Below are 15435 nucleotides of genomic sequence, written 5' to 3'. Positions count from 1 at the left end.
TTTTATCCTTACCTCTGTGAATAAAGTGGGCTACTTTTTGGAAGTCTTTTTCCAAAAGTCCACGGGACGTCAGTGCTGGGGTCCCCAGCCGCAGTCCACTGGGCCGCAGAGCGCTTCTGTCACCTACAAGATAAACAGGGCTCTGTCCCTAAGTCACATTGTCACCACTGTGATGCTGGTGCACTTAAAAAGGGACATGTGGGCAAAAGAGAACTGGCCTGAGGATACTGGCTGTCTCTAGCAAGGAGTACAACTGATTCAAAAACTGAAGTACAACCCAAGGCACAAGGAGGCACAACCACGTTTTGGCCACTCTGACTTAATTACTAGTACACAAAGTGGTCTGATGTGCACCTTGCTCCTAAAAATGAGGGTAACATCTGTCTGGGTCTGAGATGCGTCATCAATATTTTGTTAACCCACAGAGAAATGCAGCCTCTGGATTCCAGAGGCCCTGACCTCCCTCATCTAATGAATGTACCACCTCCAACGGCTCTACATCAGTCTTTTTGCTCCCTGGCAGGGTCAGGGCCAAGTACAAAGGCACAGCCAAGAGACAGCCAAGGTATGGTCCCTGCCCCGGCTCCATTTTTTCTGTTGTTTTTGTTTTTGTTTTTTTGAGACGGAGTCTCACTCTGTCGCCTAAGCTGGAGTGCAGTGGCGTGATGTCGGCTCAGTGCAGCCTCTGCCTCCTGGGTTCAAGCGATTCTTCTGCCTCAGCCTCCTGAGTAGCTGGGACTGTGGTGCGTGCCACCACAGCATTTTTAGTAGAGACGGGGTTTCACCGCGTTAGGCTTCTCAATCTCCTGACCTCGTGATCCACCCACCTCGGCCTCCCAAAGTGCTGGGATTACAGGTGTGAACCACTGCGCCTGGCCCAGTTTTTTTTTTTTTCAGGCAGAGTCTCATTCTGTTGCCCAGGCTGGAGTGCCGTGGTACAATCTCCACTCACCGCAACCTCTGCCTCCCGGATTCAAGCGACTCTTCTGCCTCAGCCTCCCGAGTAGCTGGGATTACGGGCATGCACCACCATGCCCAGCTAATTCTTCTATTTTTAGTAGAGACAGGGTTTCACCATTTTGGCCAGGCTGGTCTCGAATTCCTGACCTCAAGTGATCCGCCTGCCTCAGCCTCCCAAAGTGCTGGGATTACAGGCATGAGCCACCGTGTCCGGCCCCCACTACAGTTTTTATCTGAGGTCTGTCCCCAGAGCCATTATCTTCATCAGCTACAACTTTGGCCAGAAGAAATGCAGATGGGAGAGGAGTGAAGGAGAAGGCAAGGGTGATTCTCACCTGGACAGGTGTTCTTGTTGCAGGCAATAGAACAGGCTTCTAGCACCTTCTCAGCCCTTCCACCATCTGTGCCTTTGGAACGGAGATCCACGAGGATCAAATGGTTGTCAGAACCACCTGGAAACAAAGTTGGACACGTAGCAATGCAGGCTAATTCTATGCTGTGAAGGGATCTCTGACAAACGAAGGCGAGGACAAAGGCAGCCAAAGCAGATGAGGTCAGGAAGGTGAGCACCCCCACCACACGGCCTGGGATTCTAATCCCCACGAGAGATGCCCGTGCCTAAGAATGTGAAAGGAAGGAAAGAACACTTTTGAAAGGGGTAACTGATCATACAGCAGAGGGCCTGACACTCCCATGGGGAAGGGACAGCTTCCTCAGGCTGCTCCTGGCTTGTTTTCTCTGACAAGTTGCTTGGGCAATTCTCTAACATTGATGGTAAAGGCTCCCCCGAAGGCAGCATGAGTATTGGGCAGCGGTTCAGTTTACTCTGGGGGGTAAGGGGCATGCTCACAGAGCACATTAGGTGCCAGACACTGTAGCCTGTGGTAGGTTTTTCCTGGATCCTGTGAGGCTGATGGTATTATCAAAGTGGTAAGGTGACAACAGCAAGGCTAACAGAGTTATCTGGACCTGGCCCGAGGTCACACAGGAGGATCCTTCCACTTTGAACCTTCATTAAGCTGGGGTATTGCCTTGGGTGCTGACAGCACTAGGACCTCTGCTTCTGGGCTGTGTTGCGGGGATCCCTTTCAAGATGCGGGTGAGCCAGGGCTCCAGCTTGGCTTTGCAGCCCCCCAGCTGTGCCCACCCACTTGCTGTGTGGCTTTAGGCAGGCAGCTCAACATTGTGAAACCTCAGATGCCCATTTGTAACAAAAAGACCAATAATTCACAGGGCTGTCCTGAGGTTTAAGTAAGATACTGGACATAGTGCTTCTCATAGCACCAGGCACCAAAGAGGGCATTCGCAAGCATTATCTGTTTCAGCTGTGTGCATCGGGTCCTCAGATGGCAGAGTGACAATGACAAAGTCACCAGGGAGAGGGCAGGCCCATGCCATGAGATGCCCATGGTGACAGGGACTATGGCCTAAACCCTCACAACTCCAAGGGTGGCTCCCAGACCAGCATCACCCAAGGCCTGGTCAGAATCTGCATTGCACCAACAGCCCCAGGGGTGGTGTGCACATCGAAGTTTAAGAAACAGGGACCTAAAGCAGTGGTCCCCAACCTTTTTGGCACCAGGAACTGGTTATGTGGAAGACAGTTTTTCCACAGATGGCATCGGGGGATGGTTTTGGGATGAAACTTCCACCTCAGATTATTGGGCATTAGATTCTCATAAGGATGCAGGTATAATCAGAAGGAAAAAAAAGATAGTTTCTTGAAAGTGTCTAGGCCCAACCTAGATCCCTCACATGTGCAGTTCAAAACAGGGTTCAGCTTCTATGAGAATCTAATGATCTGACAGGAGGCGGAGCTCAGGTGGCAATGCTCTCGGCCCAGCTCACTTCCTGCTGTGCGGCCGGGTTCCTAACAGACCACAAACCAGTACTAGTCCGTGGCCTGGAGGCTGGGGACTCCTGAGCTAAAGCACCCTGAAGTTCACAGTCTGCACGAGGACTTCTTGAGCTTTATTATTTGAAGACATGGAGGATGAAGGGAGAACAGAAAGTAAGTGAAGTAGAACATAAAAGAGGGTGTGGCTGGTACTGCTGAGGAGACAGCACTGGCCTGGCCTTCTCAGGCGCTGCTGCACATGCAGGATTGGGTGGGAGCCCCACTCCTTAGACCAGGGGGCCTGTAATCCCTGTAAAGGGCAAAGGACACGGTGCAGAGAGTGGGCACTCGGGTCTACACACAGCAGGACCCATATTCCTGGACCACACCACTGCTAGCACAATCGGCAGTCTTGTGGGACTAGGTATAAAGTCGCCCTTCCTCAGGAGGACTGAGTATGCTGCCTGCCAAAAAAATGCGTTCTCCCCGTGGAAAGCTGCAGTGACTGTGAGGTGGATGGCACCATAGAGTGGGGCCCTGACCTGGGAAGTCCATCTCATTCACAGCCCATCAGCTCCAGAATGTACAGATCCAAGCAAACATGGCTATGGCAAGCCAACTCCCCAGGAACATGCAGCAAACTGGGAGGGGAGAGCCCCTGCACCCCCAGCCCTGTGGGGTGAGAGAAGACACTCCCATGGCACAGTGTGAGGCATCACCACACAGTCCTGGCTCTGCCACCTACCAGGTCTGTGACCACTACAGCCCAACCTCTCAGTTGAGCCTCAGGTCATCCTCCTGCAAAGCTGTTCTGAGGACAAGCAGTCCTTATGCTGGTGACCAATGGCAACCACTATTCCCATCATCTGTGGCTCACCCAAGGGGGTGGTTGGCTGGTCTGAGGCAGGGGGAGGCTTTCCAGCTGGAGGCGAGGCTGACCTCCTCCCAAGGTGGGCCCCAGTCATTGCAGCTGCAGCAGCAGAGCCTGGGCCACATCCTGGTTGCATAAACTGAGAAGCAAACCTTAATACAACCAGAAGAACAGGCCTGCTGAACACCATCTGTGTCTGTACCTGTGACTATTTTGTAGCCCAGCTCCGTCAGTGCCTCAGACAGAGCCCTGCAGTTGGCCACCACCTGGTGTTGATAAACTTTAAATTCCAGAGTCATAGCTTGCTTCAGTGCCACAGCAACCCCTGGACAGGAAGAGACAATGGGTCAGGAGGCTAGGATAGAATCATACCCAGATGATGAGTCAAAACAACATTCCTGTTTTTACTCAAGCTTCCTTGCTTTTCAATGTCACCCCTTGCTTTTGGGTTGGATTACATTTTCCTCCAAAATGATATATTTTAAAAAAATTTTTATTATTATTTTTATTTTTTTTGAGATGGAGTTTCACTCTTGTTGCCCAGGCTGGAGTGCAGTGGTGTGATCTCAGCTCACTGCAACCTCTGCCTCCCAGGTTCAAGTGATTCTTCTGCCTCGGCATCCCGAACAGCTGGGACTACAGGCACATGCCACCATGCCCAACTAATTTTTGTTGGTATTTTTAGTAGAGACAGGGTTTCACTATATTGGCCAGGCTGGTCTTGAACTCCTGACCTCAAGTGACCCGCCTGCCTTGGCCTCCCCAAGTGCTGGGATTACAGGCATGAGCACCTTGCCCGGCCAAAAAATTTTTTCATTTTTATATTTTTTGAGACAGGGTCTCACTCCCATTGCCCAGGCTGGAGTACAGTGGTGTGATCACAGTTCACTGCAGCCTTGACATTCAGGGCTCAGATGATCCTCCCATCTCAGTCTCCCGAGTAGGTGGGACTACAGGTGCATCCTACCACACATAGCTAATTTTTTTTGAAAGATGGAGTCTCGCTCTGTCGCCGAGGCTAGAGTGCAGTGGCGCAATCTTGGCTCACTGCAACCTCCGCCTCCCGGGTTCAAGTGATTCTCCTGCCTCAGCTTCCCAAGTAGCTGGGACTACAGGCACGTGCCACCACATCCAGCTAATTTTTGTATTTTTTAGTAGAGACAGGGTTTCACTGTATGTTGGCCAAGCTGGTCTGGAACTCCTGACCTCAAGTGATCCGTCCATCTCGGCCTCCCAAAGTGCTGGGACTACAGGCATGAGCCACTGCGCCTGGCCACGCCTGGCTAATTTTTTATATTTTTGGTAGACGGGCTTTCTCCATGTTGGCCAGGCTGGTCTCAAACTCCTGGGCTCAAGTGACCCGCCCGCCTCAGCCTCCCAAAGTGCTGGGATTATAGGCATGAGCCAACGCGCCCAGGTGATATGCTTCTCTCTGAGGAACTGCTGTTGAGGTAACCTTTCCCTAAGCATGGAAGTTCTGTGCTAACATTACCATACCAAAGCTGTTAAGCAAGATGGATTTTACATCCTTTTTAATCTTGATGTGTGAAAACGATTACTTAGCAGCCGTAAGAGCCGGTGCTCTGATGCCAGATTATGCAGCTCTCTAGGTCAGAGCGCAGGTAGGAGGTGCAGCCTTCGTCCTACCCTGCACCATTCAGACTTACCTGGTATCTCACATTCAGTCCTGAGGGCTGCTTCAAGGGACACAGAGAATGGAGGATAAGGAGAACCCACGGGCCTGCGTCCCGCACAGAGCCTCCAATCAATACTTGTGAAAACAACTGGAAAGGGCGTCCAGAGCAGCTGGGGATGGGGTGATCCCTGCATCCCAGAGTTGAAGCAGCCGTGGGTGCCAAGTGTGTAGGTGTGATGGGAGAACATGAGAACACACCTGGGACCCCAGCTCCTTCCACCCCTTATGCCTAATATCTCCCAATCCCTGCTGTCCCCAGGTTCCTCTCTAGAAGTGCTCGTGCATCTCCTGACTGAGAAGCTACACCTTCATCCTGAGCCCCTTAGCGGGAATGAGTGCTACCAATGTCCTTGTTCCATGAAGGCAGCGGGATAACTCTTGAGTCATCACAAATGTCCTAAGCTACTTGTACAAAGAGACAAAGAACAAGTCAATGAGAACCTGCTGGGCAGGCATGGAATCTGACTCAGGAGTCACTGACGTGGCACTGGTGCAGGGTGTGAGGGTCAGACACAGGGGCCTCCACCGCCACAGACTAGGTCCATCAAGGGCAAGGGGGCTCATCCTGCAGGGTCTGGACCCCAATCTCTCTCACCTGTGCTTTGCCCTCTCCTAACTATCAAGATTCCTTCCCTAAGAGGGCGCCATGTACTTTACAAAACTCGGCCTGACCCACAGGTTTGCCTCTGGTTGGCCGTACACGTGGAGTGGACGCCATTCCCTACTGTCCCTACCTTAGGCCAGTCTCAACCATGCCCTACTCCGTGTTAGCATCTCCTGGACAGAGACAGCCCTCCAGCTTTTTCCCCAGTGTGGAAGTCCTGGCACACAATTTTGGAGGACAGGTGAGATGGGAATTAGGGGCCACAGGATGAACAGAGGCAGATGATGTTTTACCCGCAATGGCGTGGTTGTGGGGACCTCCCTGCAGGCCAGGGAACACAGCAGAATTGATAAGAGACTCCAGGTTGTACAGAATCTCTTTGCCAGTCTTGGGATCCACACTTTGCACTCCTGGAGGAAGAAAAACATCACAATGGGATCATACGGGCTGTCCCCTCTTCTTCTTTTTAGGCTCAAACCCAGACTGGCCAGGGAAGTATCAAGCACAAGCCTGGCCTTTATCCTGGCATGGAGAACTGGTTTGTAATGCAGCGGAGCAGAGGGGGCCCTTGCCTCCTGAGGGCAGACCAGCATCCTTATTTTTTGGAAATGAGGACATCATGGAGGACTCTGGCTAGAATGCTGGTTTCAGCACCTCAGCTGTCCACCTGCCTCCTCTGATGGCATCTCTTCTTAACACAACTAGAACAAGGCCTTAAAAATGAAAGGACAGGCTGGACGCGGTGGCTCACACCTGTAATCCCAGCACTTTGGGAGGCCAAAGCGGGCGGATCACGAGGTCAGAAGTTTGCGACTAGTCTGGCCAACATGGTGAAACCCCGTCTCTACTAAAAATACAAAAATTAGCCGGGTGTGGTGGTGCGCACCTGTAGTCCCAGCTACTCGGGAGGCTGAGGCAGAAGAATCGCTTGAACCCGGGAGGCAGAGGTTGCAGTGAGCCGAGATCGCGCCACTGCACTCCAGCCTGGGTGACAGAGTGACACTCTGTCTCAAAAAAAAAAAAAAAAAAAAAAGGGGGGCAGAAATTTCCCTCCACTGACATTGTAACCAAGAATTCAAGAATTTGCCCTGGACATCTTTCCTTAAAGAAATGTCCATGTGGCTGGGCGTGGTGGTTCACGCCTGTAATCCCAGCACTTTGGGAGGCTGAGGCAAGTGGATCAATTAAGGTCAGGAGTTCAAGACCAGCCTGGTCAACATAGTGAAACCCTGTCTCTACTAATAATACAAAAATTAGCTGGGCGTGGTGGCGGGCACCTGTAATTCCAGCTACTTGGGAGGCTGAAGCAGGAGAAAGGGTTGAACCTGGGAGGCGGAGGTTGCAGTGAGCCAAGATTGTACCACTGCACTCCAGCCTGGGTGACAAGAGCAAAACTCCATCTCCGGGAAAAAAAAAAATGTCCATGTAATCCCAGCACTTTGGGAGGCAGAGGTGGGAGGATCACTTCAACCCAGGAGTTCAAGACCAGCATGAGCAACAAAGAGAGAACCCATATCCACAGAAAAATTTAAAAATTAGCCAGGCATGGTGGCGCGTACTTGTGGTCCCAGCTACGTGGGAGGGTGAGGTAGGAGGATTGCTTGGGCCCAGGAAGTTGAAGTTGCAGTGAGCTTTGATTGCACCATTGCACTGCAGCCTGAGTGACAGAATGAGACCCTGTCCCCAAAAATAAAATTTAAAGAGTCTCCAAGATGCGGTGAAAGAGACAATGCTCATGTGGCTAATATGAAGAATAAGGTTCCTTTCTGAGAAAAAGTTAACCATCAATAATAGCTACTATTCAGTCATAATCGGTAACAATTAACATCTATCTAGAGCTTCTAGTGAGCCAAGAACTGCTCTAATCATTTTACATAAATTCATTTAATCCTCAAAACAGCAGTCCAAAGGGACAGTTACTATTATTACAGTCCCCACTCTAGAGGTGAGGAAATGGGAACAGAGAGGCTGCACAACTAGCCCTAAAGTCATACAGAGGGTGTGTGGCAGAGCCAGTATTTGCTCTGATAGGCTGGCTCCAGAGTCCCTCAGCACTGGGTGAAGTGAATCACATCAACACACAGTGGGGGAAAAAACCAAATGTCTCCTGGGCGGGTGGGAATGGCTACCTGCCTCAGAAACAGCACAGCTAAAAACGGTCCTTGGAGGAGCAGAGAGGCAATGGGGTGCTGAGAAGCTGAGGGGGCATGTGGCTGTGTCTAGTCCCAGCCAGGGGCTGGGCAAGAAGACCCTGCATCAGGTAAGAGTAATGTAGTCACCAGAGGGCTGGTGTCTCTGCTTATGCAAAGTTGGCGCATCAGGTCTCACCACAGGCTAAATGATGACCTGACTGCTAACAGGCTTTCCCAGGTATGGGAATTTGAAAATAAGGGGAGTGCCTAGGGGTAGGTTATAAGGTAATGGAAAGAAAAACCTTCACTAAAATGATATTAATGTTTATACATCCATGTCTTCTAGTTTGACTACTATGAGTCTTTCTCTTTGAGAAACATGATGGACCACTGTAAGTTCACCAGAATAATGCAGCCTTGTGAGGCCTCCCAGTAGCCCCCAGCCAGCCACGCACCCTCCTTTCATTCAAACACCTGCCTCTCGAGTTCAGCGACCGGCATCATCCTAACACATAGTGGTTGCTGATCCCCCTCCTGTGTTCCTAGGACCTGGATGCACAAAAGTGAAGCAGGAGCTGTGGCTGACGGTCTCCTGGGGATTCCTTTCTTTATTTTTTTATTTTTTATTTTTTGAGACGGAGTCTCGCTCTGTCGCCCAGGCTGGAGTACAGTGGCACAATCTCGGCTCACTGCAAGCTCCGCCTCCCAGGCTCACGCCATTCTCCTGCCTTCGCCTCCCAAGTAGCTGGGACTACAGGTGCCCACCACCACACCTGGCTAATTTTTTGTGTTTTTAGTAGAGATGGGGTTTCACCGTGTTAGCCAGGACGGTCTTGATCTTCTGACCTCGTGATCTGCCCAAGTCGGCCTCCCAAAGTGCTGGGATTACAGGCGCGAGCCACCGCACCTGGCCAGGAATCCTTTCTGTAAAGCCTGTCACTGCTCCTTCCTAAGCAGCTCTTTAAGGGACTGGGATCTTAATATTTTCCAAGGATCCCAGGTCAGAGTTTTTTTCAGCTCCCTCAACTGAATCTGAACCCCCACAGGAGAAATGTAAACCACGGTACCCGTCTGTACCCAACATTCGGGAGCGCACCTTTCCGGTAGAAGATCATGCCAGCTCGGCAGCCTCGCAGGGTCTTGTGAGTGGTGGTGGTCACCACGTGGCAGTGTTCAAATGGGGAGGGCACCACACCAGCCGCCACCAGCCCGCTGATGTGAGCCATGTCCGCCATGAGATACGCCCCATTCTCATCTGCAATCTTCCGCAGCCGGGCATAGTCCAGGTTTCGGGAGTAGCAGCTGGTTCCTGAGACAGGAAAGGTGACACAGCTGCATCAGAGATCTCCATGGGCCAGCTGAGTTGGCTTCACAGTGGCCTCTAGATATGCAGATCTGAAAGCCTAGATTTCTTCCCCTAAAATCTCAGAGCAAAAATGGAGAATGCCCTCAAAAAGCACCTCTGTGCTAAAGGCAACCACTCTAACTCTTCAACTTCTTGTTGGTTGAGATGGCCCCAACTACTATTGCCAGCCCAGTCAGGGCCTGACATTTCTAGATGCTTCTCTGAGACAGTCTCAGATCTTAATCTACATAGCACAAAAAGCAGCAAACACACATCTGTATCCTGAAAGAAACTAATATATGTGGACCCCAGAAACTCAGTTATCCAGGGCAGAAACTAGCAGTGGGCTCAACAGGGTGGGAACATCTTTCCATCCTCATTCTGTAGGGGGCACCAGGCTACTGGTGAACAAGGTCACTTTCCACCCCGCGCATCACCTGCGATGATCAGCTTCGGGTGGAAGAGGCGTGCATTCTCCTCCAGCTGGTCATAGTTGATGTAGCCAGTGTCTGGGTTCACCTGTGGAATGTCACGGAGGCAGGTTCAGGCTGCTGCTTCCAGCCACACCTGCCTCCTGTCCTCCCACTTGAACTTGCTCCACCCGCCATGACAAGAGGAATGATGTCCTAGATGAGGACTTGAGAGTGAGACAGGATGGATACTGGTGTGTTCAGCCTGCTCAACCAAGTATGGCTCACAGACCCAGGAGTCCCTGAGGAGTCCCAGGGTTGTAGTGAGCCCTGCTGCTGGGGCACTACCCCCTGAGAAGGAACCAAAAAGCACCTGCAGAATGAAACAAATGTGACGGGACCACACAATGTAAATCAAAACGGTTACCTTCAGGAACAAGACCAAAATGCCTGCTAATACCACTTCTATTCCAAGTATAATGAAGCAAGAAAAAGAAACAAAAGGCATAACGATTAGGAAAGAAGAAATTTAAAAACTGACATTACACACAGACAACACAATATACCTAGAAAATCAAGATGCTGGGGCCAACTGTTAGAATAAGCAAATTTAGCAAGGTCACTGGGTACAGCATTGAAAAACAAAAAGTAGGGGCTGGGCGTGGTGGCTCACACCTGTAATCCCAGCACTTTGGAAGGCTGAGGCGGGCAGATCATGAGGTCAGGAGATCGAGACCATCCTGGCTACACGGTGAAACCCCGTCTCTACTAAAAATACAAAAAATTAGCAAGACATGGTGGCGGGTGCCTGTAGTCCCAGCTACTTGGGAGGCTGAGGCAGGAGAATGGCGTGAACCCGGGAGGTGGAGCTTGCAGTGAGCTGAGATTGTGTCACTGCACTCCAGCACTCCAGCCTGGGCGACAGAGCGAGACTCCATCTCAAAAAAAAAGGAAAACCAAAAAGTATACAGATGTAAATAACAAAAACCATAAAAGGAAAATCATACCAAACCTTTACACAAAACATCATTGCGTTGTGTATTTTGTGTCACAAAATGCTTGACAAATTATAGTAATTAAGGCAGCATGCACTCGTGGAAGGGCAGAGCATCTGGCTTAACCAGAAGCAGAACCACACGCAACACAGGTCATTCGATCCATGCCAATGGTGATGCTGCAGTGCAGTGGGAAGAGGATGACCTTTTCAATCAATGGCACTAGATCAACTGGGCATCTATTTGGACAAAAATGTTATCTGGATGCCCGCCTCACTCACAGAAATCAATTCCATATTCAGCAGTCCCACTTGTGAATCTATATCCTAAGAACTTGAAATCAGTATGTCAAAGAGACACGTGCACTCCCATGTTCACTGCGGCACTATTCACAATAGCCAAGTTACAGAATAAACCCATGTCCATCAACAGATGAATGGACAAAGGAAATGTGACACATATATATATATACACAATGTAATAATAATCAGCCTGAAAAAAGAAATTCTGTCATTTGCAACAAGACCGATGGACTTGGAGGACCTTATGCTAAGTGAAATAGGCCAGGCTCAGAAAGACAAATACTGCATGATCTCACTTCTTTTTTAAGACAGAGTCTCACTCTGTCACCCAGGCTGGAGTGCAGTGGCGCCATCTCGGCTCACTGCAACCTCCGCCTCCTGGACTCAAGTGATTCTCCCACTCAGCCTCCTGAATAGCTGGGACCACAGGCAGTGCCACCACACCCGGCTAATTTTTGTATTTTTGTAGAGATGGGGTTTCGCCATGTTGCCCAGGCTGGTCTCGAACTCCTGGACTCAAGTGAGCCTCCTACCTCGACCTCCCAAAGTGCTGAGATTATAGGTGTGAGCCACCGCACCTGGCCATGTGATCTTACTTCTATGTGAAATCTAAAACAATCGAACTGCTGGGCGCAGTGGCTCATGCCTGCAGTTCCAGCACTTTGGGAGGCCGAGGCAGGTGGACCACCTGAGGACAGGAGTTTGAGACCAGCCTGGCTAACAAAGTGAAACCCCGTCTCTACTAAACATACAAAAATTAGCCAGGCATGGTGGCGTGTGCCTGTAATCCCAGCTACTTGGGAGGCTGAGGCAGGAGAATCACTCGAACCCAGGAGGCGGAGGTTGCAGTGAGTTGAGATGGTGGCACTGCACTCCAGCCTGGGTGACAAAGTGAGACTCTGTCTCAAAAAAAATAAATAAAATAAAATAAATAAATAAAACAATCAAACTCACAGAAGCAGGGAAGAATGTGGTTACCAGTCACTGGAGGGTGGCAGACAATGGAGAGATACTGAGCAAAGGGTACAAAGTTGCAGTTAGACAGGAAGAAAAATAATAAATATTTAAGGAGTGGGATATGTTAGTTAACTTGATTCAATAATTCCACACCATATATACAAATCATAACATCACTGTGCATCCCATAATTATATATAATTTGTTTAAAAAAAGTCAATTCCAAACAGATTGTAGATCTCAATGTAAAATTTAAAATAATTTATTTTTCTTTTCTGGCAACACATCTCTTAGGAAGTTCATTTTATTAAACTTCTATAAACATATGGGTCAGCCAGGCGTGGTGGCTCACATCTGTAATCTCAGCACTTTGGGAGGCCGAGGTGGGTGGATCACCTGAGGTCAGGAGTTCAAGACCAGCCTGGCCAACATGGTGAAACCCCACCTCTACTAAAAACACAAAATTAGCCAGGCATGGTGGTACACACCTGCAGTCCCAGCGATCTGGGAAGCTGAGGGAGGAGAATCACTTAAACCCGGGAGGCAGAGGTTGCAGTAAGCTGAGATCGTGCCACTGCACTCCGGCCTGGGCGACAAGAGCGAAACTTTGTCTCAGAAAAAAAAAAAAAAAGGGGTCAGCCAGATACGGTGGCTCATGCCTGTAATACCAGCACTTTGGGAGGCTGAGTTGGGCAGATCACTTAAGCCCAGGAGTTCAAGACCAGCCTGGGCAACATGGCAAAACCTTATCTCCACAAAAAATACAAAAATTAGCCAGGTATGGTGGCATGCGCCTCTAGTCCCAGCTACTCGGGAGGCTGAAGAGGGAAGATCGCTTGAGCCCGGGAGGCAGAGGTTGCAGTGAGCCGAGACAGAGCCACTGCACTCCAGCCTGGGAGACAGAGCCAGATGCTGTCTTTAAAAAAAAAAAAAAAAGTCACGGGGAAGCACACATAACCAGCAGAGCACAGAGTGCACCACAGGAAAAACTGGGCTCTGGGATCTGAGAAGCCTCAGGGAAGAGCAGACGGGCAGAGAGGCTCCCTGTTCTGAAGGCCCTGCCCCAACCTTCCTTCCTCTTACCTGGGTGTCCCCCTCAGGAACTACCAGCACATCTGGAGTGAAAGGTTTCAGGATTGGTGGTCACTCTTTCCAAATAAAAAAGGCACTTATAATCCAACCCAACTATAGAAGCTTGCCACAAAGTTTCAGAAACCAAGACCTCATCTAGAAAGTCAAACTGAAAGATGATTTGTGGTTTTGTTTGCTGTGTTTTGCTTCAAAGGTGTGGTTCTTTCTCAGTCACCTGAATTTGGCAAAGAAACCAAACCATTTTATGAAATATCAACAGCTGACCTCCAGTAAAAATGGACGTAATTCACCAGGCATGGTGGCTCACGCCTGTAATCCCAGCTCTTAGGGAGGCAGAGGCAGGAGGACAGCTTGAGTCCAGGAGTTTGAGACCCGCTTGGGCAACATAGTGAGACCTTATTCTCCCCAAAAAGGAAAAAAAAAAAAAAAAAGGTTAAAAAAATGGACATAATTCTAAAATTTTTTGTGTAGCCACAATTACCAAAAAAAATAAAATAAAAAATAAAAATAAAAAAAAAAACAAAAGCCTGTGCTGCTTTCTCCCTTTTTAATTTAATGGGTTTTTCAAAGGTTTTTCTTTTTTTAGTCTTGAAAATGAGACAACAGAACAACTCCTAGAAGAATTCACAGGCATTTATAATAAACTGCAGATGGGGTCCACAGTGCCCAGAGGATAAGGAAGGAGACCCCAGCAGTCACTCAGGACCAGGGACAGGGAGGAATTCTCGAGTCACAGTGGGGATGGGCCAAAAACACAAAATAGAAGGTTAATGTTGCTGTTGCTCTAGCCTGGCTCTGCGTGGGGCTCTTGCTGTGGAAGGGGGCAGGGGCTGAAAGTGGAGGCAGAAGGTCTGGTGAAGGCTGGGCAGGGCAGTGACCCTGGAACACCCCCGACCTCCAACTCTGCAGCCCGGTGGGGTGGAGGTGAGCTGCCTCTGGCTGCTGGTGAATGCCAGTAAGGTCTGTCTCCTCCTCCTGTCCACCAAGGGCAGGAGTCAAATCACCCCCACAGTGGGTGAGCTGCACCTCCTGCCGCCCAAGCTGGCCAGGGTCCCAGGCCCCACCTCTCCATGCCCATCCTGAGGTGGGTCCCCTCACTGCACCCAAAAGACTGCAGCCTGCACAATGTACATCAAAGACGGGGGTGGCTGGAGGGAACTGGATGCGGGATGCAGATTCTTTCTTTTTTTTTTTGGAGATGGAGTCTTGCTCTGTCACCTAGGCTGGAGTGCACTGGTGCAGTCTTGGCTCACTACAACCTCTGCCTCCCAGGTTTAAGTGGTTCTCCTGCCTCAGCCTCCTGAGTAGCTAGGATTACAGGTGTCCACCACCATGTCCGGCTAATTTCTGTATTTTTAGTAGAGAAGGGTTTCACCATATTGGCCAGGCTGGTCTCGAATTCCTGACCTCGGATGATCCGCCCACCTCAGCCTCCCAAAGTGCTGGGATTACAGGAGCGCACCACCATGTATTTTTAGTAGAGACGGGGTTTCACTGTGTTGACCAGGCTGGTCTCAAACTCCCGACCTCATGATCCGCCTGCCTCAGCCTCCCAAAGTGCTGGGATTACAAGCATGAGCAACTGTGCCTGGCCCTTTTTATTTATTTATTTTTTTTTGAGATGGAGTTTCACTCTTGTCACCCACTCTGGAGTGCAATGGAGTGATCTTGGCTCACTGCACCCTCCGCCTCCCAGGTTCAAGCAATTATCCCACCCCAGCCTCCTGAGTAGCTGGAACTACGGGTGTGCACCACCACACCCGGGGAATTTTTTGTATTTTTAGTAGAGACAGGGTTTGAACATGTTGGCCAGGCTGGTTTCAAACTCCTGACCTCAGGTGATCTGCCCACCTCAGCTTCCCAAAGTGCTGGGATTACAGGCGTGAGCCACCGAGCCCAGCCAAGACAAACTATTTTGTTACTATTGTAACATGTTTCAAAATCTAGCTTCAAGGCTGGCCTTGGCCAATGAGGAGATCTGTGACTGCAAACACCTAGGCGTTCTGTGAAAAGAAATGACTGCAAAAAAGAGCGCACGTGCAATCACCAGCACTGAGACAAAGGCTGAGTACACACAGAACCACGGACAGCACGCACCCAAGACCATGCAATGCCAGCCAAGCAGAAAGATGCAGTGCTACTTTTTTTCATGGTAACAAACATGAAACTAAGCAGGAATGGCACATTTATTAATAAAGAACATGAAAAGATGGTTCCTGGACACTAGAAAGAAT

At 49.9% G+C, this 15435-nt stretch overlaps 1 protein-coding gene across 3 annotated transcripts in view; it reads right to left on the bottom strand.

The window, feature by feature from the left end:
• Positions 1-15435, bottom strand: part of SHMT1 (serine hydroxymethyltransferase 1) — a 34454-nt gene that overhangs the window by 1380 nt on the left and 17639 nt on the right. For all 3 annotated transcript variants that reach the window (XM_054459166.2, XM_054459168.2, XM_054459165.2), the window contains 6 exons: positions 9883-9964; positions 9197-9409; positions 6262-6378; positions 3871-3993; positions 1296-1412; positions 13-123 (listed from right to left, as the gene is read on the bottom strand). In XM_054459166.2, the coding sequence (XP_054315141.1) occupies positions 13-123; positions 1296-1412; positions 3871-3993; positions 6262-6378; positions 9197-9409; positions 9883-9964 (763 nt within the window). The remainder of the gene's footprint in view (positions 1-12; positions 124-1295; positions 1413-3870; positions 3994-6261; positions 6379-9196; positions 9410-9882; positions 9965-15435) is intronic.

This window comes from Pongo pygmaeus, chromosome 19 (assembly GCF_028885625.2).
Source record: "Pongo pygmaeus isolate AG05252 chromosome 19, NHGRI_mPonPyg2-v2.0_pri, whole genome shotgun sequence".
Taxonomy (NCBI): Eukaryota; Metazoa; Chordata; class Mammalia; order Primates; family Hominidae; genus Pongo; species Pongo pygmaeus.
Note: the sequence above shows the minus strand (reverse complement) of the source record. Positions and strands in the feature narration are given on the sequence as shown.